This window comes from Pygocentrus nattereri, chromosome 11 (assembly GCF_015220715.1).
Source record: "Pygocentrus nattereri isolate fPygNat1 chromosome 11, fPygNat1.pri, whole genome shotgun sequence".
NCBI classification, from domain to species: domain Eukaryota; kingdom Metazoa; phylum Chordata; class Actinopteri; order Characiformes; family Serrasalmidae; genus Pygocentrus; species Pygocentrus nattereri.
In genome coordinates, this window is record NC_051221.1 from 30,052,336 (window position 1) to 30,074,724 (window position 22,389).

Below are 22,389 nucleotides of genomic sequence, written 5' to 3' on the forward strand. Positions count from 1 at the left end.
ACCACGCCAGCTGTCGCCGCACAAGACTGTTCGCTGACTGGCGCTGGGCACGTTTCTAAAGCGTCGGGCCAGGTTGTGTGGGTTTTTCGGTACACGTCATACGTCTTTACGTAAAAACGGCACGCGCGCTGACTCAAAAATTAGGTCTGGCGAGATGTTCAGGTCTCAAATACAAAACTAACATTACTCTGATGAAGATGTGGTGACAACAGTAGTTAGATAATACAATACCCCCCCCCCATCAGCTGTACCCAGCTAAAGAGGAACACTGTTAAACAAGGGCCAACTAAACAAGTAGGTTTTCAGCTTAGAATCAAAGTTAAGATTGTGTCAGTATTCAGCACTGACAAGGTTATTCCATAGATGGGTGGCTTTGAAGAAAAAAGCTTTGCCTCCTGCTGTAATTTTTAAAATTCTAGACACTGACAAACCTTTCACCATGTGATCAAAGCAGGCATGATGTGTCATAGGCAATAAGTTCAGTCCAGTACTGTGGAGTAGGTCTGTAGCAGTATAGGGTAGAATTTAAGTTTGGCAGGAGGCAGCCAACGATATGTCAGTAAAATCAGGGCATGTTGTCAAGTCAAGAAGCTTTTATTGTCATTCCATCTGTGTACAAGTGGAGTGAAATTACGTTCCTCCAGGAACAAGATGTAACAAATAACAACTGTCAAACTGTCTATGTCTAATTAAGGGCTGTTGTATTCTGGGGCATCCATCAAAACATCTAGTTTATTATCATTCCTAGATATATTGGTCCTCCGACTTGATAAGATCGGCACCTCGCTGACTGTGTGCCACAGATGATCCACGCTCAATCCATCCATAATAAAGGATGAACTACTTTTACATCTCCTCAAATAGCTGTTAAATGCGCATAGCCTTTTATGTTGGAAAATGAACTAAGACAAATTTTACAAACAATTGAGAGAACAATAAATAACTAGACCTAATTGAAATGATTTTGTTGAAAATGCTGTTACTGATATTGTGCTAGATTGGTTACAGCTGTAGAATCTGCTGTATTTATGATATTGCTGTTAAAATGATTTACTAAACTATTTGGTTAAGGATTGCCCTGTGATGGACTGGTGACCTGTCCAGGGTGTATCGTGCCTTCCACCCAATGACCACTGGGATAAGCTCCAGCACCTCCCGTGACCTAGAAGGAGAAGCGGCTTAGAAGATGTGTGTGTGTGTGTGTGTGTGTGTATGTATTTGGTTAAGGACACCAAAAGAAAAATAGGAGGAAAAAATAGGTAAACTCAACTATGAGTGGAAAATGAGCACTGTGAAGTGCAATTTCATCTAATACTCTTCTTAACCACCAGTGGGATGCCCAGAAAATGCTGAGCAAAAGGTCAGTGAGCCACCAGCTTTGCTGTCAGTAGGTCAACAGTGGCCTACTATCCTCTTGCTATCTGGGTTATAGCAGTCCAACCTAGAGGCCATTAAGTCATGATTTAGTTTATCTGCATCATGTGAATAGTAGAAGACAGGTGTTCAAGGAACGTTACCCATATGAGCATTACTCGAGTAATTAGTGATACCAAGATTCCTACACCTGCAACTGAGGCTACTTAAAAAAGTCAATTGAGATGTTTTGTCTGAATTAGGCAGGATGTCTAGTATTTTGTTTCCTTTCCTCAGTTTTATTAAGTTGGTGTCAAATATCTGGTCTAGCTAATACATACAGCGTATTCCTCATAGCAGTGTAAGTTAACGATGACTGTTTCCAGTGGCAGCATATATAAGGGAATTGGAAATGGTCCTAGAATAGAACCTTGCGGAATGCCATGCTTCACCTACAGAAAAGTAAAGCCTAGCCTGGAGCCTATCCCAGCAGTCATTGGATGGATGGCAGGTAGATTACTTACACACAAAAAAAATCACTTGCTCTGTTGTTGGTTTTAATTAGTTTTCTCTCTTAGTTAACAAATTACTTAACAAATGCATGTGAGTCATTGTAACTGAGTTAGTTTGGTCAATGTAATCTTCTTAAGTGAAATTCATCATCTTTCCCATTGGCTCCTGACATAATCTACTTGCATATTGTTTCACTTTTTTTACTCACCCTCTTTATCTCATCTCCCCCCCTTGAATACTTTTTTGTATGTCTTTCTTTTTTATACTCCATGCTTAAGCAAACTGTACAGCAAATGTATGCCTAACCTACATGCTTAGCTGACTAGCCTACAATGTATGTGCAATTTCCAGTGTAACCTCCTGCTGAGCATTATTCTACAGCACAAAAATAACATGAAGTTATGTAGATCTAACTTAAACCTTTAATTTAATGCTCTTTAAATAGTACATATAACTCAACTGAGCATCTTTAGTGGAACCACTTGACAACATTTTTAAGTAAACATTTTATTTTTGGGTAATCACGGTATGTAATCAAGGGTATACCATACCTGAAGTGGCCTTCTACTGGAAATTCATTTTTTCCATGGAAATAAGTAATGTTTATTTCAGGAACTAGCTTTAAATTAGGAAAAATACTGATACTGAAAATCCTTTTATGGCTTAACACAAAAACTCTGGTTACTCTACTGTAAACCATTACAACAGTGGGGTCCAAAGGACGGTTAAACCCCTAAAATCCTGTAGTCTGGGGGACTAACAGTGGTCAGTATTCTTCACTTAACAAGCATAATGCGTGGCAGACTGTATGCTTGCCTAACTAAGGTACAAAGCCAGAAAACGGCTAATAGAGCCAGTAAAGAGTTTCTTCATTTTATATTGTAAGAATATATGCAGTAACGGAACTCCAGTAATAACACGTGAGTCTTATTGGTTTTGTCTCTATAAACTTTAATTGAGAAGAATGGCTTGAATGACTCATGGGTTAGACTTTATCTACATCGTCTCTGACAAAGAGAGCTCGCCATTCAGGCTGAACAGACATTTTATTGGCTGACAGAGGCAGATCAGAAGAAGCTGAGTTACATGAGTCACCTTGATCGCAAATGAGTAGCTATGGTGTTTTAATGCAACTGGAACGAACCATTCATTTCCAGATCATGCATTTCAGGGCGTACCATTTCACCTCCAAATGTAGATTGCAAAAGTTAAAGGCATTCATGCATTTGGCAATTATTAATATTATTTTTTTTTTGATCACAATGATGATTCTGTTGCCTGACTGGGAAAGAGAAAGCACTTTGTGGTGGTCATTGAATATTACTCACAAAATGTTGAAGCAATGGCTAAAATTCATACATATTTAAGGAGACAGTTCATCTGAAAGATCAAAATGTTATATGCTGTTTCATACACAAATAGTAATAAATGGCCTCAGACTCAAGAGAAAAAAAAATACCTGAACCTATATTCTTATGTACGTTTTAGAAGTCATTTTGATCTTCAGATGGGAGTTCTCCTGAAACATGACTGGAAATATCAAAACGCAGCATTTTAATTGAATAAACTAGAATATTGTCAAATAAGTGACAAATATTAACATATATTAATAACAAATAAAAGATAAGTATTCTGGGCGTGTCAGTAAACAGTTGTGAGAAAAATGAACCTTTTCAAGTTGGAATGTTCTGGAATTGTGGTCTGATCTTAATAAATTGAGTCAATTAAGATTTGGAAAAAGGGGTTATTGGAATCAGATGTTCCATTCAGTTTAGTTTGGATTTGACCTGCATTGCCACATAAAAGAGCACCTGGTCTACATACCGGAATCTGGAGCAACGGCACACTCAAAAGATTTCAAAGAAAACCTGAAGAAAAGCTCTCATGGCTCATGAGGCTGGAAATTCAGGCCCCATGCTACTCTCTCTAGGAGTGGGTGTCCTACAAAGATCAGTGAAAGGGTTTGCCATAGAATCTTCCACAAGTGAAAAAGAACCCAGGGATTACACTCCAGGATCTGCAGGCATCTCCTGATCTGGATAAAATGTTCATGAGTCAACCATAAGAAAAAAAACATGAACATCAGACACTGCACTGCTTTTGAACAGTACTGGTCTTTGTGTAAGGTGAACAAGGAGGAAACCACTGCTCTCCGAAAACAGCACTGCTCCCCGTTTCCAGTTTTCTAATAACTGCCTGAAGGTTCCACAGCATTACTGGAACAATGTTCTATGGCCAGATGGAGGGAAAGAACTTTATAGCAAATGTACACAACATTGTGTTTGGAAAAACAGAACAATACAAATATAAAAGCTTCATTCACCATGTGACATGGTGGAGACAGTATAATGATGTTAGACTACTTCGTTGCCTGAGATCCTGACTTCTTCTCTATTAATGACCATAACTGTTTAAATCATTGGAAAAAATATGGAATTATAAAATGTGTTTGTTGTGTCTTTTTTCTATGTATTATTTTAAGGAGGTCTAGTGTCTATTGAGCACTGTTTAGTCATTTCTCTAACATGCCACCAAAGCTGGATAATTAAGTAAAGACAATAAACCAGGTGTGTTTCAGCAGAGAAATCACCAAACTGTCCTGGACTCCGTCCCTCCAGGACCAGTTTGACGCTTGCGTCTTTCACATAGAAATCCAGATCATTTCAAAGGGTTCACAAATCTCATAGCTGTATCTCACAGCTGTATTTAGCAACAAATTCAGCTCAAACAAAATCATACTCGATGACTAAACGCTCTAGTCCATTCATGGCTCATCTACTCATTCTCCACACTTCAACAAACAGCCCATCATAAATAAAATCCTTAAGCATAAAGGACACCATAAAAAAAAACAGTAAATGATCAGTGAAACTTTTTCCCTTTAGGAATGGAATGCTTGTTTTTCCTCCGTTTTTGCGCCTCACTGATGTGGTCATGATAAAAGCTTGAAGCAGTCAGCTTTTGTAGCATCAGACACTGCACTGCTACTGCGTCCATACAACTGGTACTCAGAACATGACACGATTAAAAGCAATGGAGGTAAAGAAATGGGTCCAAAAACAAAATGTCAACATTCTTTACAAAGCACCTGTAACTCATACAGAGCTTCTAATGATACAGTCAAAACAAAGCCGCAGAGCCGTTTTCAGCCTCAGTTTGGTTCATGGTTAGACAATGAGCACTAACGACATTGGTTGAAACTGTAAAGCGCTGCAGTAGCATCACCCAGGCCTGCATTCACAGAGTTCCCCAAGCTAAGAGTGACAGTCAAGCATCAGTTTGACCAAAACATCACTCCTACCCCGAGAATCTTTGAGAACACGGCCCCAGGCGTACCACAGTGGATATTGCCATAGTCTACACACACAGACACACTTACACATATACATATACATTTCCATAATATATGTATGTGTGCATGAGCCCTGTTTGTGTTTAAAACCATGGGTTAGATATGTTTTCCACACATATATTACACATACAAACACAATATTACTCCTCAGTACAGAATTTCAGCAATGATGATTAATTTACAATTTTATTTGACACCTGACTATCCTTGCTTAGATCTCAGAGGCGACATGCACACATCTCAATTCCAGCTGTTCATTTACTCTTGTGTAAGGGCTTTGAAATCTCTTTATGTAAAATAATCTTTCTATTAGAGATATGTTAATATGAGCAAAGAAATAATATATTGAAATATATTAAGAGATCGATAGCTTATAAATTATTGCATATACATATACTAGCTTGAAATAAATTGCTATATCGTCTGTTATGCATCCTTAATTAGAGCATTGAGTCCAAGTAGTAGGATAGGAGTTTGCTTTGACTGTATCCATTAAGGGAGGGATGTGCTTTAGTTTTGAAATGATAAAGGGAGTGCCACTGATTTGCAAACTACATATAAAACAATTATCAGACCCTCTTACACTAATCTTTCATCACAAGTCACTTGCAGAAAAGAGCAAGCTGCTCAAAGAATGTTATGACTTAATCAAAACAGTAGCCTTGACGATTGACTCAGATCGAGATTGAAATTGAAATGACATTGGAATTTTTGTTTAAATTGTGAAATGAGGAGATCGCTTTTTACTGCAAGCAGCCCAAGAGTAAAAGATCAGGGTGAGAGAAATTGTAAGGCATATTGAACAAGAGAGAACTCCTTTGATGCTTTTCCATGTGTGTAATCTCGATTCTGTAAGTGGAGTATCCTCCATGTCCTTGTACTTTACGGATTTCTATAGTGTCTTTATTTCCCACAAAGCTTATTCCGAGTTGGGAATATTCATTGTTGAGCTTCGGCGTTTGTGGAATAAGAGTTCTGTAAGGCGTCATCCTGTGAGAGTCCTCTTCACTGAAGGAGTGAAGGCAGAAGAGGGATGGCGCTACATTCAGATTGCCAGGCTGAGCACTGCAACCAGGAGCAGGACACAGATGCTGAGAGACTGGGCCACCAAGACACCCCCACCTGCACAAATACACAAGCAAAAGGTCAGAGAAAGTCAGGAAAAATAGGCAAAGGGTTGGGTACTTTCGGTCAAATTATACCCTTTATATCATCCTCTACAGAGAACACACTTCTGCACATTTTAATGCACTAGTACTGTTGATATGCTCAATTTAGCATATTGAGGAAAATAAAAACAAAATGTGGCCTGTGCAAAAGTTACAGCATGGTTTTTTTCTACAGTATGCTCAGAGTAAATTTTCCAATTCATCCAGAAAGTAAAAATAAATTGTAGACTGAAATTTACATATTAATATTACATTCATGTTAAATTTGTTCCCTGTAAAGGATGTGTTAACTTCTTTTCAGTTACAAATGAACAAAGACTGGGGTGACCAGGACTTGAAGAAATGAAAGCAAGGACTTCAAGAAATAACTAAAAGATCCTTAACACCACCTAACAACTGTGCAAGCTTTAAACAGCCTTAAGTGCTGTTTATCTGTTTACCAAAACTAGATAAACAGCACTTAAGGCTTTGTCTTTGAAAGGTAAACAGAAATCAAGCTCCGCTCTTGCTTCAGAGCTGAAAAAATCCTCAAATGTTTCTGTCCATGTGTAGCTGCCAAGAAGCTCTTACTGAGAAAAGAGAACAGACAAAAACAAGAAAAACTGAAAGTCAAACAAAGAATCTGCTGTTGTGCTCAGAACAATGGACTGACCACCCCAGAGTCCAGACATCATCATCATCATCACTGGATGTGTCTGAGATTAGATATATTTAGTTCTTGAGGCTTCTGTCTAATGTTTTTTGTAAAATTCTTTTTTTCTGACACTGAAGAAGAAATTACTTTAATGGCCGTTTTGACTGGTAAGTGAATAAAAGAAGAGTGGCCTCTGATTGTCGCACAGTACTGTACGTAGCTTTGTGAAACCACATAATATATAAAACTAGACATGGCACAGCGTTGCAAGCAAAAAAACTGCACTCAAAGTGAGCCTCATCTATCATTATGGTACCCCCTCTGTCTTTTCTCTCTCCCTTAGCCTGTCAGCACCTGTTCATGACCACAGGTGCCTGACACTGACAAATGGCCACACTGACACCTATGTGATCCAAGCAGAAAGGCTCACACAGAAGAGAGGGAGAAAAATCCTCTCAATATTAACTTACTCGACCCTGGTCTAGAGGATTTGCCTCATATACATACATACAGGCACATACACACATGTATATATCTGAAAGAATGACTAACATTTACATAATTCTTATTGATGTACTACTTTTTCCACCAAACCGTTAACATACCATTCTAGGGCCAAATAACAGACTTATGATGAAGTAAAATAAAACAACACACACAGAGTAGGTATCTCACATTATTGCTAGAGGAGAGCTTACCTGAGATGCGCACTTGTGCCACAGCTCCATCTCCACCCTCACTGTGTGCTCTCACCTCCACCAGATAATCTCCATCCTTGCGCATGGGCAGGTCTATATACTGCTTGTCTGTGGTGTAGAGAACCCCAGTGCTTTTGCCCTCCTGCCTGTAGAGAACCTGGAAGAGCAAGTAGGAATACTCAAATAGTTACAAAAACAGGCCATGGTCACATACACAACACTCAAATGGAAAAATGCAGTCAGACAGCTTAATTCAGTTTTACAAAATTTGCAATTATAATGAATGAAAATACATATTATGTATTCAAAACATAAAACTCCTAAATGATAATCTTTCAAGTCAAAACCATATTGTTATAAGCTTTGAGGCATACTTTTTTATTCATCTCACTGAGAAGGGCCATGTGCCAAAAAACATCTGTGCTTTTTTCAGAGGGCTTAATAACTACTCAGTGAATTATACAAGTGCTGTCAAATTGTATTCTATCATTGTATTCTCATCACTCTTGTAACTCCAAAACTGTTCATTAAAGTATTGTTATGATCTTAGGCTGAAACCTTAGTTAAGTAGGAGTGCTGCTTCAAACCAGCCAGCACCTTCATTTAAACCCAGTAAACTGCCCTGATTATGTGACACTACTACACATGTTTGTGTGTAACACACCTTGTAACACTGCACTGTAGACTCATTGACTAAAGGCTCCACTTGCTCCCAGGCAATGTTGACTGATGTTCTGCTGGGATTCATCTTTGTGTTGATTATTTTTGGAGGCCGACTTGGAGCTGAGAGAGAGGAAAACTCATATGAGCCGTATACATGTGTTCAGATATAGCAAGTAAGAGATCTGAGGGGAGAGCTCTGAATACTAAGTTGAAAAGTGGAAGTTGGAAGTGTTGGATCTCATTATTTTATCTATTAGTTCAAGTGTGTATCTAGTTAAACAATATGGTATAAAACAGAGCTGGCAAGATTTAAAGAAAGCATATAACTTAAACTTACGAGCTTTCTTTGTGTGGATCTCATATCGTTGGCTGGGCGGTCCATATCCTGCACCATTGAATGCACGCACTTCAATGACGTAATGTGAGTCAGGCTTCATGTTGTCAAGGCGCGTCTGGTTCTCTCTGTTGGAGATGCGCTGTGCTGTTGCCTCATTCTCCATCGACTTCCTCCAGTATCTCACCTGCCACAGGTCACATGCATACTGCTAATGCTACTGGGCAGCACACTTAAGTACTAAATAGTTACTGTGATAACAACATGGTATCTGTAAACTAAACTAGAGAACATGCCCATTCCCCTACAAAATGGGTTTCATCATTATTATGTAACTCTACTGTAACTTGTAAACTACAAAAGTTGTATGGTTAGCAAATCATCACATAATAAGTGTAGGGCTGCCATGAGAAACAAATCAAGAATCATATGAATGTAAATATATATGCAATATGCAACTGCTGTCAAGGTTAGTCAAATTTTGCTGGTTGACATAATTAAGGTATTAAATAACAAACGTCTAAAGAGCGCCTGCGGAACCAATATTCTTGTATCATGAGTTGTATATGAGTTGGACTCTTCACATTGCATTACAATGAGAAGCAGAGGACATGTTAAACATCCCCATTCCTAAAGCTTAAGTAATGTTGCTGTATATGACGGTTCATGAAGACTGGACTTGAAGACAGCATGAAGTTTCCTCTCTTTCCCTCTTTGAGTTAACATGGCCAATGAGGTAGGCATGGTTATATGTGTGTTTTCACATTATGTTTATAGACATGGGTTAGCCTACAGCTAAAATGCTAGTGGAGGTCACATAGTAACATGATGGAATATCTACGTTTTCATGCACGTTTAGTGGCTTATAGCCTTCGGTATAATCGGAGCTATATGCATGTTGTGAGATCTGTTTTTTAATGGTTATTTTCTATGCGAATGTTGCTGTATTGCACTACACTCATGTTATGATTTGTGTTTTTATTTATCTAGTTCTCACAGCATTTTGGTGGCATGGATATGCAGTTAAATGCTTCTAACTCAAGGAATGCCTTGTGTTTGTGATTTAACTGGAGGCAGCTACAGCAATTACACACTATACACTACTCTACTCTAGACACTACACTGCAAAAGTCAAAGACCATTCTTTCATTTGTTTAATTTCCAGTTAATACAGCCATTCGGTTATTCAGAAAAAAACAGAGCCTTCCACCCAGTGACTGTTGGGATAGGCTCCAGCACCCGCCGCAACCCAGGAGGATAAGCGATTTAGAAAATGTGTGTGTGTGTGTGTGTGTGTGTGTGTGTGTGTGTGTATACTTAACAGAAAACTACACACAGGCCTCATTGTGTCTTTGTGTGTGCACAGTACTGCACATGCGACACTCACCTGATAGCCCTCTACTGTCTGCTGTAAGACTGGCTGCCACCATATGATGGCTTCTGTTGCTGAGAGAGTTCTGGCCTCTACAATGGTGGGGGCTTCTGAGGGCACTGAAGATACACAAAAAGAGTGACAAATACATCACAACAAACACATCTACACACTGAGCCTTGGGCATAAACTGAATAACTAAAAGTTTAGTCTATCCATGCATTTAATTAAAATGCTTTCAAACATACACAATATAGCCATACAGATCATTAAGTCATTTACACTTAAGCTACAGAACACCATCGCTGTCTCCCCTGCCTAATTTCTTTTTTGAGTTATGACCCCCGTCCTGCCCTACATCTGCTGTGACCAATGCTCCTCTAGTACTGAATCTCTGTCTGGGCTCGGCCCCAAAGACGTGTCAGAGCGTTCAGCTGCCTTCCCACTAACATCGCACTGGGTTACCAGGGCGACAGAGCCTCGAGATGCAGGAAAGAATGTCGGGCAGAACGGTGTCATGGCTGTCTTTCAGTGTGTGTTAATAAGTGGGTTAAATGTCTAGAATACCCGCAGCTGGTATTATCAGCTTAATGTCAGTTTTACGGTGATCAGAGTAAATCCTAAGACTAGACGAGAGGGTAGGCTACTAATCATAAGGACTTCGAATTTTTACGATTTGGAAGGAGGAATGCTTGTGTTGAATAAGGGAATGAATGTCTGAGTGGAGCTCTGGTGAAAGTTTAAAATCAGAACTGGAATTAACAGAAACTAGCCTCCCTTCATATAGAGGCTTTCAAATTACTTCAACCCTCATATGCAATAATACTGCTTGTAGGGAGCAGTATGGCCAAAAATCTATATCACTGTATAATTAGAATTTCTGATGGTTTTGATATATGTACCTGTGTATATATATATATATATATATATATATATATATATATATATATATATACACACACACATATTCTTATCAAACCATTTTAGACACTTAAGTAAACCTATTTTTGTGGCTTATTATCCTGAGATGTCTTCGCTTTTAAATAAGAGCCATTTTAACAACAAAAGTACCAGTAATAACAGTCCTTAATGTCGTTTCACATCTTAATTTCCATAAGGCTGAAGTTGTCTTCTTATTTGCCAGCTTTTTGTTCAGGCATTTTGTTCCACTTGAAACAGAGCAGCAGATACATTCTGGCCATATGTCACATGTGCCTGAATGTAACTGTTGTACCATTTAAGGAAATGATATGTCAATTTCAGCCTCATCAAGTCATTTGTCTCATTTTTGCTTCCCATGCACCCGTGCTTCCGACCACCACACACTGCTGTAATTTGGAAAAAATTACAGTTATGCAGATATCATGATCAGCTGTTCCAAAGCTTGCTGCAAGCAAAAACCCCAAGAACGCTGTCTGATGAAGCTGATTGAGTCAGTCGGGAATAAATAGAAGCTCTCTGGTGTGCATGCTGGGCTAAGGCTAACCCCGAAAGACCATCCATTCCTTCATGTCTGCTGCCTCAAAAACAAAGTGGACTACTTCAAATTCAACAGACTAGACAAGCAGGAGGTGATTGTTGACCTGCTGTTTTCATTTGTTTTCATTTTATTTGAAATGCGACTGAAAGATCAGTCTGTATGTAGCATTATCTGTGCTTATTTACTTGTCATACCTGTGTTTCAACCGGTGTATGAGATAAACTGATATACCACCCACTACTAAACATCACAATAACTGCATGTGCAGTATTAAGACTATGGAAATAGGGCATATTACACCAGTGGCTCTCAGACCAGTGCTCACTTTTGCTCTGTCTTTATGTGTTGGGTTAGAGCAAACACGGAGTGACTGGGGGCCTGAAGTCTCGTATGAGAACTACTGATCTACACCATGCAATATAGCATGAGTTCTGACAGAAAATCTGCACAGAAAACATCACACTGGTTTAGACTTCTTATGACACAAGAAATGCATTTATATCTGCACTTTTCCCTAGAAACTCCAGACAGAATGAAATCATGTCTGTGATTTGATAAAAATGATACATCTGTTGGTCTTAAGAGATAAGGCTTAACCCACCATACATTGAGGTATTGAACATTGAGAGTACATGTAAAACTAACAGCAGGCCTGCCTCAGATACCCACCATCCTGAGCAGAGTATATGGCAGCAGTGAGGCTGTAAGGTCCCTCTCCTTTGCTGTTAAAAGCCTTCACTTTCACATCAAACTTTGTGGCAGGAGGAATGGAGGGGTCTTTGTGGACGTAACGTCTGGCCTCAGGGTCTGCAACGGTCACTTTACGCCACTGAAAGCCATCCTCAGGCTTGAAAGCGATGATGTAACCAAAGTTACTGCCATAGTAGTACTGGGGTTGCACAGGCTGAGGACACAACAGAAATCAGGGAGTCAATTAGATTTTAGCTGTTCATATAATGAAAATGAAAATGAAAATATCCACTAGAGCTTAAAATAAGCATTCACACTCAAAACAGTACCTACCGTCCATGTGATGGTGAGCTCTCTACTTGTTCCACCACCTCCGCCTACATCTGAGGGTGCCACCACAGGAACTAACATAGGAAAAGAATGTGAGACTTTGTATTTCCAAAGAGCTTCTATAAACTGCTGTGAATACAGCACCAAACAATAGTCTAGTCTTAATATCAGATCAGAAAAGCAGCAGATATAGTCAAAGCCATCACCTTGTTTTAATGCAGTCTCTGAATCATTTAAACTGAAAAGACTAACTAAATTTTACAAAGTTCCCCAAAACAGTGCTTCACAAGCTCCACAATCCAGAAATGTGACATTAGTAATTATTCTCATCAACAGTTTGGCACACTTATATCTCTCATTATGGCATGAAATATAAGTAAACAATAATGTTTACACAACATTAAAATGACATCTAGAAATATACCTGCGTCCTGCGTTCTGGTTTTGGGAGATGGGTCACTAGGCTCTCCTGTACCCAGAGTGTTTGTAGCAATGACTCGAAACTCATATTCAGTCCAGGGAATCAGATCAATCACTGTGGCTGTTTCTGCATTGCCTTCTACATTTGGAGGTGCTGAGAACATGTAAATTACAGCCACTGGTCACTACATACACTTTATGCACTACTGAAAATTCAAGAGCAAAAGCTTGGATGTCTAAAACTACTACAGACTACTAGGAACTGACACTCTATGAACTAAAAAGTATGACAAACATGGCACCAAAACAAATCACTTGTGCCCTCACTGGACCTATGCAGATAAGGTTAGCCACCTCAGCTTCACTCTTAAAACACCACTGCCAAAGGCCTGAAAAAACTGCTACATCAAAAATGATCATCTCGAAGGTCTTTTTGGATCTTTTTAACATAGAATGCTACAAGAATAACAGTGCTTTGAGCTGTGAGCTAAATATAAAAGCAGGAAATCCTAATTGTTACTTCAGGAATTCCTTTTAGACAGTACCAGTGTACTCACAAGTAACTGCATCTTTCCAGGCCTCCTCTGTTCTGGTTTCTCTGTACTGGATGGTGTATTTGGAGATGGGGCTAAGGTTATCCGAACCTTGACTCCAGAGCAGCCTCACAGACTTTGGCCCAATCTCCTCCACACGAACCCCTCCAGGAGGTCCAGGAGGCCCTTAATATATAATGAGAGAGAAATTGGCTTTCATCTACATTTTATTCGCTAATTAACTATAGTTTGGATTTAGGCATATCCCATTTCACTCACTCAAAATAACTACAGCCCAAAATTGTGGAAGGAAAGATAATACCTGATGTTTACTCTCCGCTTCACATTCAAGGTTTTAGCACAAAACGTTAAATAATGACGGGTGCTGAGGAGATTATGCTTGAGGTCTCAAGCACTTTACCCACTTCCTATAAACGTTTTCCTCATAATATATCTGACCAAGCCGTTGGTTTTGGCTTCAACAGACATTAAAATCCTGTAAATCAACCCAGAACCCTTAATGGAAAGCTTGGTCATCCATTATTTCTCTGTTTATTTTCTTTGGTGCAGTTTCACTCTCTCCTTCCACAGAGATGGAAATAAATCAAGTGATAGAAAAGCCAGATTGTTAGCAATAGCTCTTGAACTCACACTCAGGGAAAAAAAGACAGAGCTTCTCACAAGAAGGACTGTTAGTTGTGGTCAGTGGCCTGCAATAGATTTCAGGGGTCAGCATTCGCGCTATGATTATTATAAGAACTTGGGCCTGATGAAAAAGGCCATCATCTAACATTTAAGTCAGTGAAGTAGTTTTGTACTACAGTGCACTTAGACATATTACTGTTTGGGGCAAAAGAATAACAGGATGTCTTTTGGGACCAACAAATCAGCGTCTTTGATTGCTGAGTGCTGTGGGATTTAGCTGCTTTACGGAAGCTGAAGATCACCCCAGGCTTCAGGAAAATAACAGCATAAGCCTCATCGAATTTACAAGAAAAATTAGATGCTGAAATGCCATCATTGATCTCTATTCAACACTATTTCCTCAGCAAAACAAACCGTGCAGTTTCATCTGTCATCGGAATCATGGACTCATTCTATATCGAAACAGAACACACCTCTAATGACTGTTGTCTGGTTCCCTCCACATACCCAATAAAACACACACCATACACTGACCTGCAGTAAGCAAAAGTGTCCTGATTGTCTATTATTAAAGATTAAGATTAAACAAGAGGAAAAGAAAGATGATGATGGTTCTTTTCATGCACAACACAATCGAGACATGCACAGGAAATCCATTCTAATCTCTATCCCACAGATATGCTGTACTAAAACCTCCATCCCCAAACACACTGACCATAGCTGTGTTAATGCAGTTTATTTTGCAAATGGTTCCAAACTCAAGACCACATTACGGTCACTGGCACACCACCATGTCCCATTAGCAACCGCTAACATCTATGAAACACAGCCTGGCAAAATCAAACATCCGTAAGCAAAACAACAAATCTGATATGATTGTCTTGTAACCATTGGAGAATAAGGAGAAGAACAGAGTTCTGGCAGAAGTTTATCATCCACTACTATTCTGGTGCCAGAAATAACAGACGTCACTCCCAATAATTTGCCATCTCTGTCTCTGAACTCCATATCACACCAAGATGAATTTGCCACTAAAACCCCTTTCTCTGCTGAAAATCACTGACCATAATTCTGGCTCTCTCTGCAGTTGGCTTGCACCCAAAACAGAAGACATTCAGGCCTCTGTGTGTGGGTGTGTGTGCTTGGTGTTTGTGAGTATTTTGACAGTGGCAGTATGGGGTGCCTAGGCTGGCAGACCTGTCCAAGCTAAAGCAGCACAGTCTGCTTACTCTTATTTGATTTACACCTCATTATCCAGCTCTCCCTACAGCACCACAGCCAGCCACTGAGCCCAGAAAAGAACATTATTCACTGCATCCTATGGAAGGCAAAATGTCAGGGAGTTCAATTTAATAGAACATTTTCTGTGCAGTTTAGTAATGTAACAGCACTCGCTGTCATAACATTTCTGTACATTCCAAACACAAAGCTAATTAGTTTCTGAAGTGTCATCAATTGCCACTTCACTTGACACACTTAATCTCCAAGTGCAGTCCAAAAAACTACAATACAGGGAAGCAGAAATTACAGGGCCTTGTTAGTCCATTATTCTACTGCTGATATGCTCCTACAACAACTGCATCTATGGTACAACTTATATATTTATTGTCTCACCGCAAATCAAAGGGTTACATAAAGAGACTCCTGTGAAAACAAAATGTGTTGTTATATGTTGCTAGTATATTCCAAAGTAGTTGAAATCTACACTCACCGGTCATTTCACTAGGAACATTTACCTTGTATCTACACTCATTGTCCATTTTATCAGGTTCATGTATCATCTAGGTGCTCTTTGTAGTTCTACAATTACAGACTGTAGTCTGTTTCTCTGGATACTGTGTTAGCTCCCTTTCACCCTGTTCTTCAACCCCCACAGGACCACCAGTGATACTGACATAGTAGTGAAATGTTAGCGAGTGTTGAGCTGGCTGTAGAATCAGCAGTGCTTTTTTTTTTTTTAGACACTGTGTCCACTTACTGTCCACTCTATTAAACATCCCTACCTTGTTGTTCCACCTTGCAGCTGTAAAGACAATAGCTCTTCTGGTGGTGTACACTAACCTTCTATCTTTTGATCAGCAGTCGGTTTCTGGCCACAGGAGGCTGTTGGCTGGATGTTTTTAGCTGGTTTGGAACAGCAGTGGTGCTGATGTGTTCAAAAACTACCTCATTTGTGTCACTGCAGTGCTGAGAATGATCCGCCACCCAAAAATACCTGATGTGTGGGGGCCCTGACCATTGATGAACAGGGTAAAAGGCGACTAACAAATTATGAAGAGAAACAGATGGACTACAGTCTCTAATTGTAGAACTATGATGTGCCCCTACATGGTAAGAGGAGCTGATGAAATGGATAGTGAGTGAAGATGTGAGATGTATAATAAAATGGCCAGTGTTTTCAGGTTTTTGTATGGGAAGTTATGAAGAATATATTTTTCCTTTGAAGAAGGCATTGCTGTGCTCTCACTCAAGGCAAAGTGTGAGTGCATGTGTCATACCTCTCACCACCAGGTCAGCGGAGGAGGTGACGTTGTCCACAGGTGTCTGGGCCATGCAGGTGTAGCGGCCTGCATGCTTCATCTGAGTGTTCTTAATTAGCAGCTCACAGCTCGATATGCCTGCCTGGCCATCCTGAAAGACACACACATACACACATGATGAGATCCAGAAGTGCAGCTGTTGTGCACTAATATCACTGTAACCTAATACTGATACTGAACAGAACTCTACGTTGATAATGAGCAGCGTTTCTCATGGAGCACATGGTGCCTTATAAATTACAGGCCTCAAAAGAGACCATAATAGAGTAAATTAACTTAAATGCCAAAAACATCAATATCCACAGGGTGTGAGATGGCAAAGTGGTCAAAATATGTCATATCATTACTTATTTACACTGCATAGGGTTCAATTAATTTCAGCCGTTACACTGTTTAATGGAATTTTGCATCACGTAGAGGAAGTGCTATTTAGTGCATGCAACTGCCACAACACAAACAGCATACAGTGAAACATCCAGTAAGTGCCTAAGTGCCTGAATGGCAAAAGAAAGAGGCCTTGCTGCATGAACGCAGCCTGCCACAGGCCATCATCCATCATTAGTCCATTATAGACTCCCTCTCTTTCGCTGAGAGGAGATGAGAGATGATGAATGCAGGTAGGTGAGTCCAGACTATTTTAGAGTCTATGCCAAGCTGGCTTATTGAGAATGGATGATTGGGTGAAATCACTCTTCAAATGTAAAAGGCCAACAGCATCAGTCATGTCTTTAAGAAGCATGCCCTGCCTAGCTTTAAAGACATGCTTTTACAAATGATATCTGCATTTTTCATATCTATTTAAATTACAAATAAAGTGAGCACCTATGGAGATTTACACAGTTAAGTGAATTTCACATTTTTAAGACAAACTGTTTACTTAATAGTCTAATGTCCCAATGGGGACAATTTTGAAAAAAAAAGACATTTTACTGTATTAACTAAGCCCCTTAGAGACACGCATTTTTACAAGAGACTTTAATCTACATACACTTGACCTAGTACAATTCCTCTGGCATTACATAAAGTGCTTGTCTGAACAGAAACTGATACATTACTGAGAAAGACAATGAAGTCTTGGTTACACAAAATGCAATGTTTCTGCAACACTTCTGTTGTGACAGTTTCCACTTCAGTTTCAGTTTTATCCAGTAAGAAAACAGTCATGGCACTTTCTAAGCCTTAATGGTACTAAAACTGAGGCCATACTGATTTCCTCTCCTGCTACTGCCAGAAAGCTCAGTAGCCTTGCTTTCTCTATACCAGGGTTTGTTGTCTCCTCCTCTGCTCAGGTTCGAAATCTGGGTGTAATTTTTGACACAACACTGTCGTTCGAACCCCACATAAAAAATGTCTGCAAAACAGCCTTTTTTCATTTAAAGAACATTTCCAGAATTCGCCCATTTCTGTCTTCTGCTGCTGCTGAGATCATTACTCATGCATTCGTGACCTCTAGATTAGACTATTGTAATGCAGTGTTGCATGGTCTCCCTACCCGGCTTTTAAACAGACTGCAGTATGTGCAAAACTCTGCTGCTAGGGTGTTGACCCATAAAAGATCTTGGGAACATATTACACCAGTATTGAGGGATCTCCACTGGCTTCCAGTCCAGTTTAGAGTACAGTATAAAATACTGGTAACTGTTTTTAAATCTCTCCATGATCTTGCCCCCACTTATTTGGGTAATCTACTTCAGATGTATGTTCCAACTCGCACTTTACGCTCCTCTTACTCTCATCTCCTAATTGTGCCTTCTACAAAATTCCGTACTCTAGGTGATAGAGCGTTTGGTGTTGCTGGCCCAAAACTCTGGAATGGGCTTCCACTACAGCTCCGTACATCATCATCTCTATCATGTTTTAAAGCCGGTCTTAAAACCTATCTCTTCCAGCTAGCATTTGAGTGAGAATTTCTCTCGAACTTCTATTTATTTTAGTTAAGTCTTTTATTATTGTTTTATTTTTATTGTTGTTATTTTATATATTTTTTTTTTTTCTTAGTTTATTTTATATATTGTTATAAATCTTAATGTATTATCTGTTTTACTTTTTTTGTATTGTACAGTGTCCTTGGGTCTCTTGAAAGGCGCTTTATAAAATAAAAGTATTATTATTATTATTATTATTATGGCAGTGTATTTTGTACATGATTCTATTTTGCTTGAGAGCAACAGCAAATATCTAGGAGTTTGCTACTACGCAGAAGTCACGCAGCATGGCCGGAAAAAGCAGAACATTTCTGTGTTCTGTCCTTTCAATTGTACAGTGATACAAAATGAAGGAAAAAAAAAAAAACAACAAAAAAACTGACAACTGTTTTATTGTGATGTGTAGGAGAAGGAGATTTTTCAAAATGGGTCAGCAACCCATGAGGAACAAAGGCATCAACAAACTCATGAGAATATCTCACTTAAAATCTACTAAATTCTTCAAAGAAATACATTTTTCAGCTGTAATACCATGACAGTCATTTTTTTTAATACAGTGACTATGACTGTTGGCAATGGTGTGTTTTCCTTCAGACTGATAAAACCTACAGCACAGAAGTGCATTTGTAAAGCTATCTGGAAAGCCAATTAGAATGATACTGACATAATCCTGACAGCTGTGGCCAGTTTTATGAGCAACAACTATCAGATGCTCCGTCTATGTATGGAAAGGGACAGAGACGAGGATACAGATCACTGCTAAAAAAATGAATGGGAAAGATCAGAACTCTCAACATGATGTCTGAGGAAAAAGTCCAGAAATTCAATAAAATTATGGATTAATATCATTATGGATATTTGTGCATGTGCAACGACAGTGCCAAGCAGTGCCCAGTACACTGCCCAGTGACAGTGACAATGTCGAGCAGAACAAGCTGAAAAAATTATTTGTGTTATTTGAACCAAACGCTACAAACTTTTTATGCTGGTTTTGTTAGATTTCACCCGTGATATCAAATATGTTTTTGACATGTTAATGTAGCTTTCACTTACAGGTTTTATGGGGTCTCTCCCCATTCAGAGACAGAAGTCTGCTCTCATATGACTAGAAAGTTAAGTGATACTTTATTAATCCCACAAACAGGGAAATTCCACCTCCGCATTTAACCCATGTGTGAAGTGAAGCACCACATACACACTAGTGAATAGACACACACACTAGGGGGCAGTGAGTGACTTGCCCAGAGCGGTGGACAGCCCTATTCACGGCACCCAGGGAGCAGGGTAAGGTGTCTTGCTCAAGTACACCTCTGACATGTGCTGTCGGCCCTGGGGATTGAACCGGCAACCTTCCTTTCACAGGGCCAGTTCCATAACCTGCAGCCCACGACTGCCCCAAATAACTGCCCAGTGATGATGCCGAGACGGCCGTCGAGTGGACAGACTTTCCGATATGGAGCTTGGTGGAGCGGAAGCTGACATTAAAAGGATGCAAGTTTGAACAGCTTAAGGACTACACATGTGAAGGTATGCTGGTAATATACAGGGCTTTAAGTGTGAAAATGCTGCCAGTAAGTGATCATTAAAGCAGCTACATTCAGTCCACTGCCACTACCGGTCAGGCTAAGCTCACTACAAAATCACTTGTCTGCAGTAATAACACAGTGTGAAAAGCACTCTGTGAACAGCACTGCTGTCAGCACTTTACGTTTGGTCTGTATTCTCACCATGACATATTGGTAATATTCTTCCTCCTTGTCGAAGTCGAGCACATGGTCATTGAGAGTCCAGATGAAGGTGAGGTCAAGACTTGAGTCATGTGACGCGACACACTGCATCTTGGTATTTTCACCCACACTCACATCAGCGTTCGAGGGAGCAAGTGTGATCTTAGTGGCATCTGAGAAACAGCGAAAAAAATTCTGTCTGTATGGCAACATACATTTCTCATTCCTCTTTTCAGATCTACAACAATCTGTGATGCAGTTCAGCCAGAAAGATAGAGATGACCACAGCTCAGGAGGAACAGACTCTGTTAATATTTGTGTATTTAAATTTGAACTTCATTCAGTGTTTTTTAACATAAGAAACCTGGCATAAAGGAATGTGCTAAAGGAACTGGAACAGGAAAGGATGTTTTAGGAGAATGCATTGTGTATCGTCAGCCAGCAGAGGGCAGGGCTGAGTCATTTATTGATCACAGTAGGACGTCTTCACTAAGCAAGAAAATTACACCAAACTCAGAATCTCTATTTGTACCTACAGGCTATTATAATCAGAAGAAGGCATAAAAGATGGAACTGAGAGTTATACTCCTCTCTTTTTCACATGTGCGAACACAAACTATAACGATAACTGAATCGGGTTGTACCATTTACGTGTTAGGTAAAGACACAATAAGTCCAAATTAATCTTCTAATGCCTTGCACAGACACTTCCAGATTTATACTAATCTGTCTCCGCAAACATTAATTATGTATTACCTTTATCAGCACACATCTTTTTATAGCAGGTTTCACAGATATGTTCATAAAAGCATTAGTAGTGTATATTTCACAATGTGGCATCTCCAGAAATAAGGCATAAGCCATGTATTTTTAACTGTGCATTGCTATTCACAACACAAACAGACTGGCACAGTCTTTAGTTTTCAGCCTCTTACCTGTCACCAAGAGGGATCCAGTGCTGTTGGCCTTCCCTCTGTCGTTCTCAGCAAAGCAAGTGTATTTACCCTCATCTGACTTGGTAACGTTACGGATCTCCAGACTTCCGTCCTCCCAAATAAATATCCTATCATTAAACACATGGGCTTGCAGTTTAATTTCACTAATTTACAAATAACACACACACACACACACACACACACACACACACACCACTGTAAACATACTCTAAGAAAATATACCCAATATCTCTGAAAGAGGAGCTGAAAAATCAAATGAACACAAATTTCTCCTCACCTATACTGTAGTCAAATGACCACGGCACGTTTGGCGTCTGAGGTTTGCGTCTTTAATGTACTAGATATACACAGTGAATGTAGTTAGCAAATATTTGAAGCTTAGACTAATTTAATTGCGAGAACTGCGCCGTTGTAAAATAATCTCAAACAGACAAGCTGGAGTTTAAATTTCCATGACTTGTTAGGTCTTCACAGATCAGAATGAAAATGAGATATTTTGCCAAATAATTCATTGATTTTTTAAAAATGATGTATAGTTAAGTCTTTAAAACCGATTCATTCAGAGTAGTTTGCCATTTGAGAGAAACTTTGTTGCTTAAACTGTTCAAATCAGTGGTGACAGCAACTGGATGTCTGAAGTATTTCATGTCTTTAAATTCTACCTCACAGAAAGTTACATTTCCTGATGCCTGAAATATTGATTTATGACAGGCTTGAGATACAGTTTGTGGTCTAAACTGTATTTTTTTATAATCCATTCACGGTAGATAGGTATTAACAGTGAACTTTAAGGCAAAACGGTGTCCAAAGAAAAAACATTTTTTCAGGTTCACTACTATTTAAAAGCATCACTGGTCATTTTGGATAGTAAATTAAATGGCTATATTTGTACTGAAAACATTGCAATTCCTATCACCATCACTGTAAAAAAATCAGAGCCGGCAACTTTCTTCACAGTACACAATTTGACATTTAACGACTTTGTTCTCAAATAAAATATAAACATTATTAATACGGCTGAAACTGAAAAAAATTCAGTTCAGCTCCCTTTTAAT

General features: G+C 39.3%; 1 protein-coding gene across 6 annotated transcripts in view; it reads right to left on the minus strand.

Annotated features, from left to right (window-relative positions):
• Window positions 1–2,796: 2,796 nt before the first annotated feature.
• The window catches only part of cntn1a (contactin 1a), a 79,638-nt gene continuing 60,045 nt past the window's right edge, over window positions 2,797–22,389 (minus strand). For 5 of the 6 annotated variants that reach the window (XM_017699371.2, XM_017699367.2, XM_017699370.2 and 2 more), the window contains exons 13-25: window positions 21,314–21,441; window positions 20,379–20,551; window positions 16,685–16,817; window positions 15,801–15,830; window positions 13,566–13,727; window positions 13,013–13,162; window positions 12,592–12,662; window positions 12,238–12,472; window positions 10,104–10,207; window positions 8,720–8,903; window positions 8,384–8,502; window positions 7,720–7,876; window positions 2,797–6,340 (exon numbers count right to left, since the gene is read on the minus strand). In XM_017699371.2, coding sequence (XP_017554860.1) covers window positions 6,264–6,340; window positions 7,720–7,876; window positions 8,384–8,502; window positions 8,720–8,903; window positions 10,104–10,207; window positions 12,238–12,472; window positions 12,592–12,662; window positions 13,013–13,162; window positions 13,566–13,727; window positions 15,801–15,830; window positions 16,685–16,817; window positions 20,379–20,551; window positions 21,314–21,441 — 1,723 coding nt within the window. In that variant the 3' untranslated portion in view covers window positions 2,797–6,263. The remainder of the gene's footprint in view (window positions 6,341–7,719; window positions 7,877–8,383; window positions 8,503–8,719; window positions 8,904–10,103; window positions 10,208–12,237; window positions 12,473–12,591; window positions 12,663–13,012; window positions 13,163–13,565; window positions 13,728–15,800; window positions 15,831–16,684; window positions 16,818–20,378; window positions 20,552–21,313; window positions 21,442–22,389) is intronic. The other variant, XM_017699372.2, reaches the window with a different exon arrangement.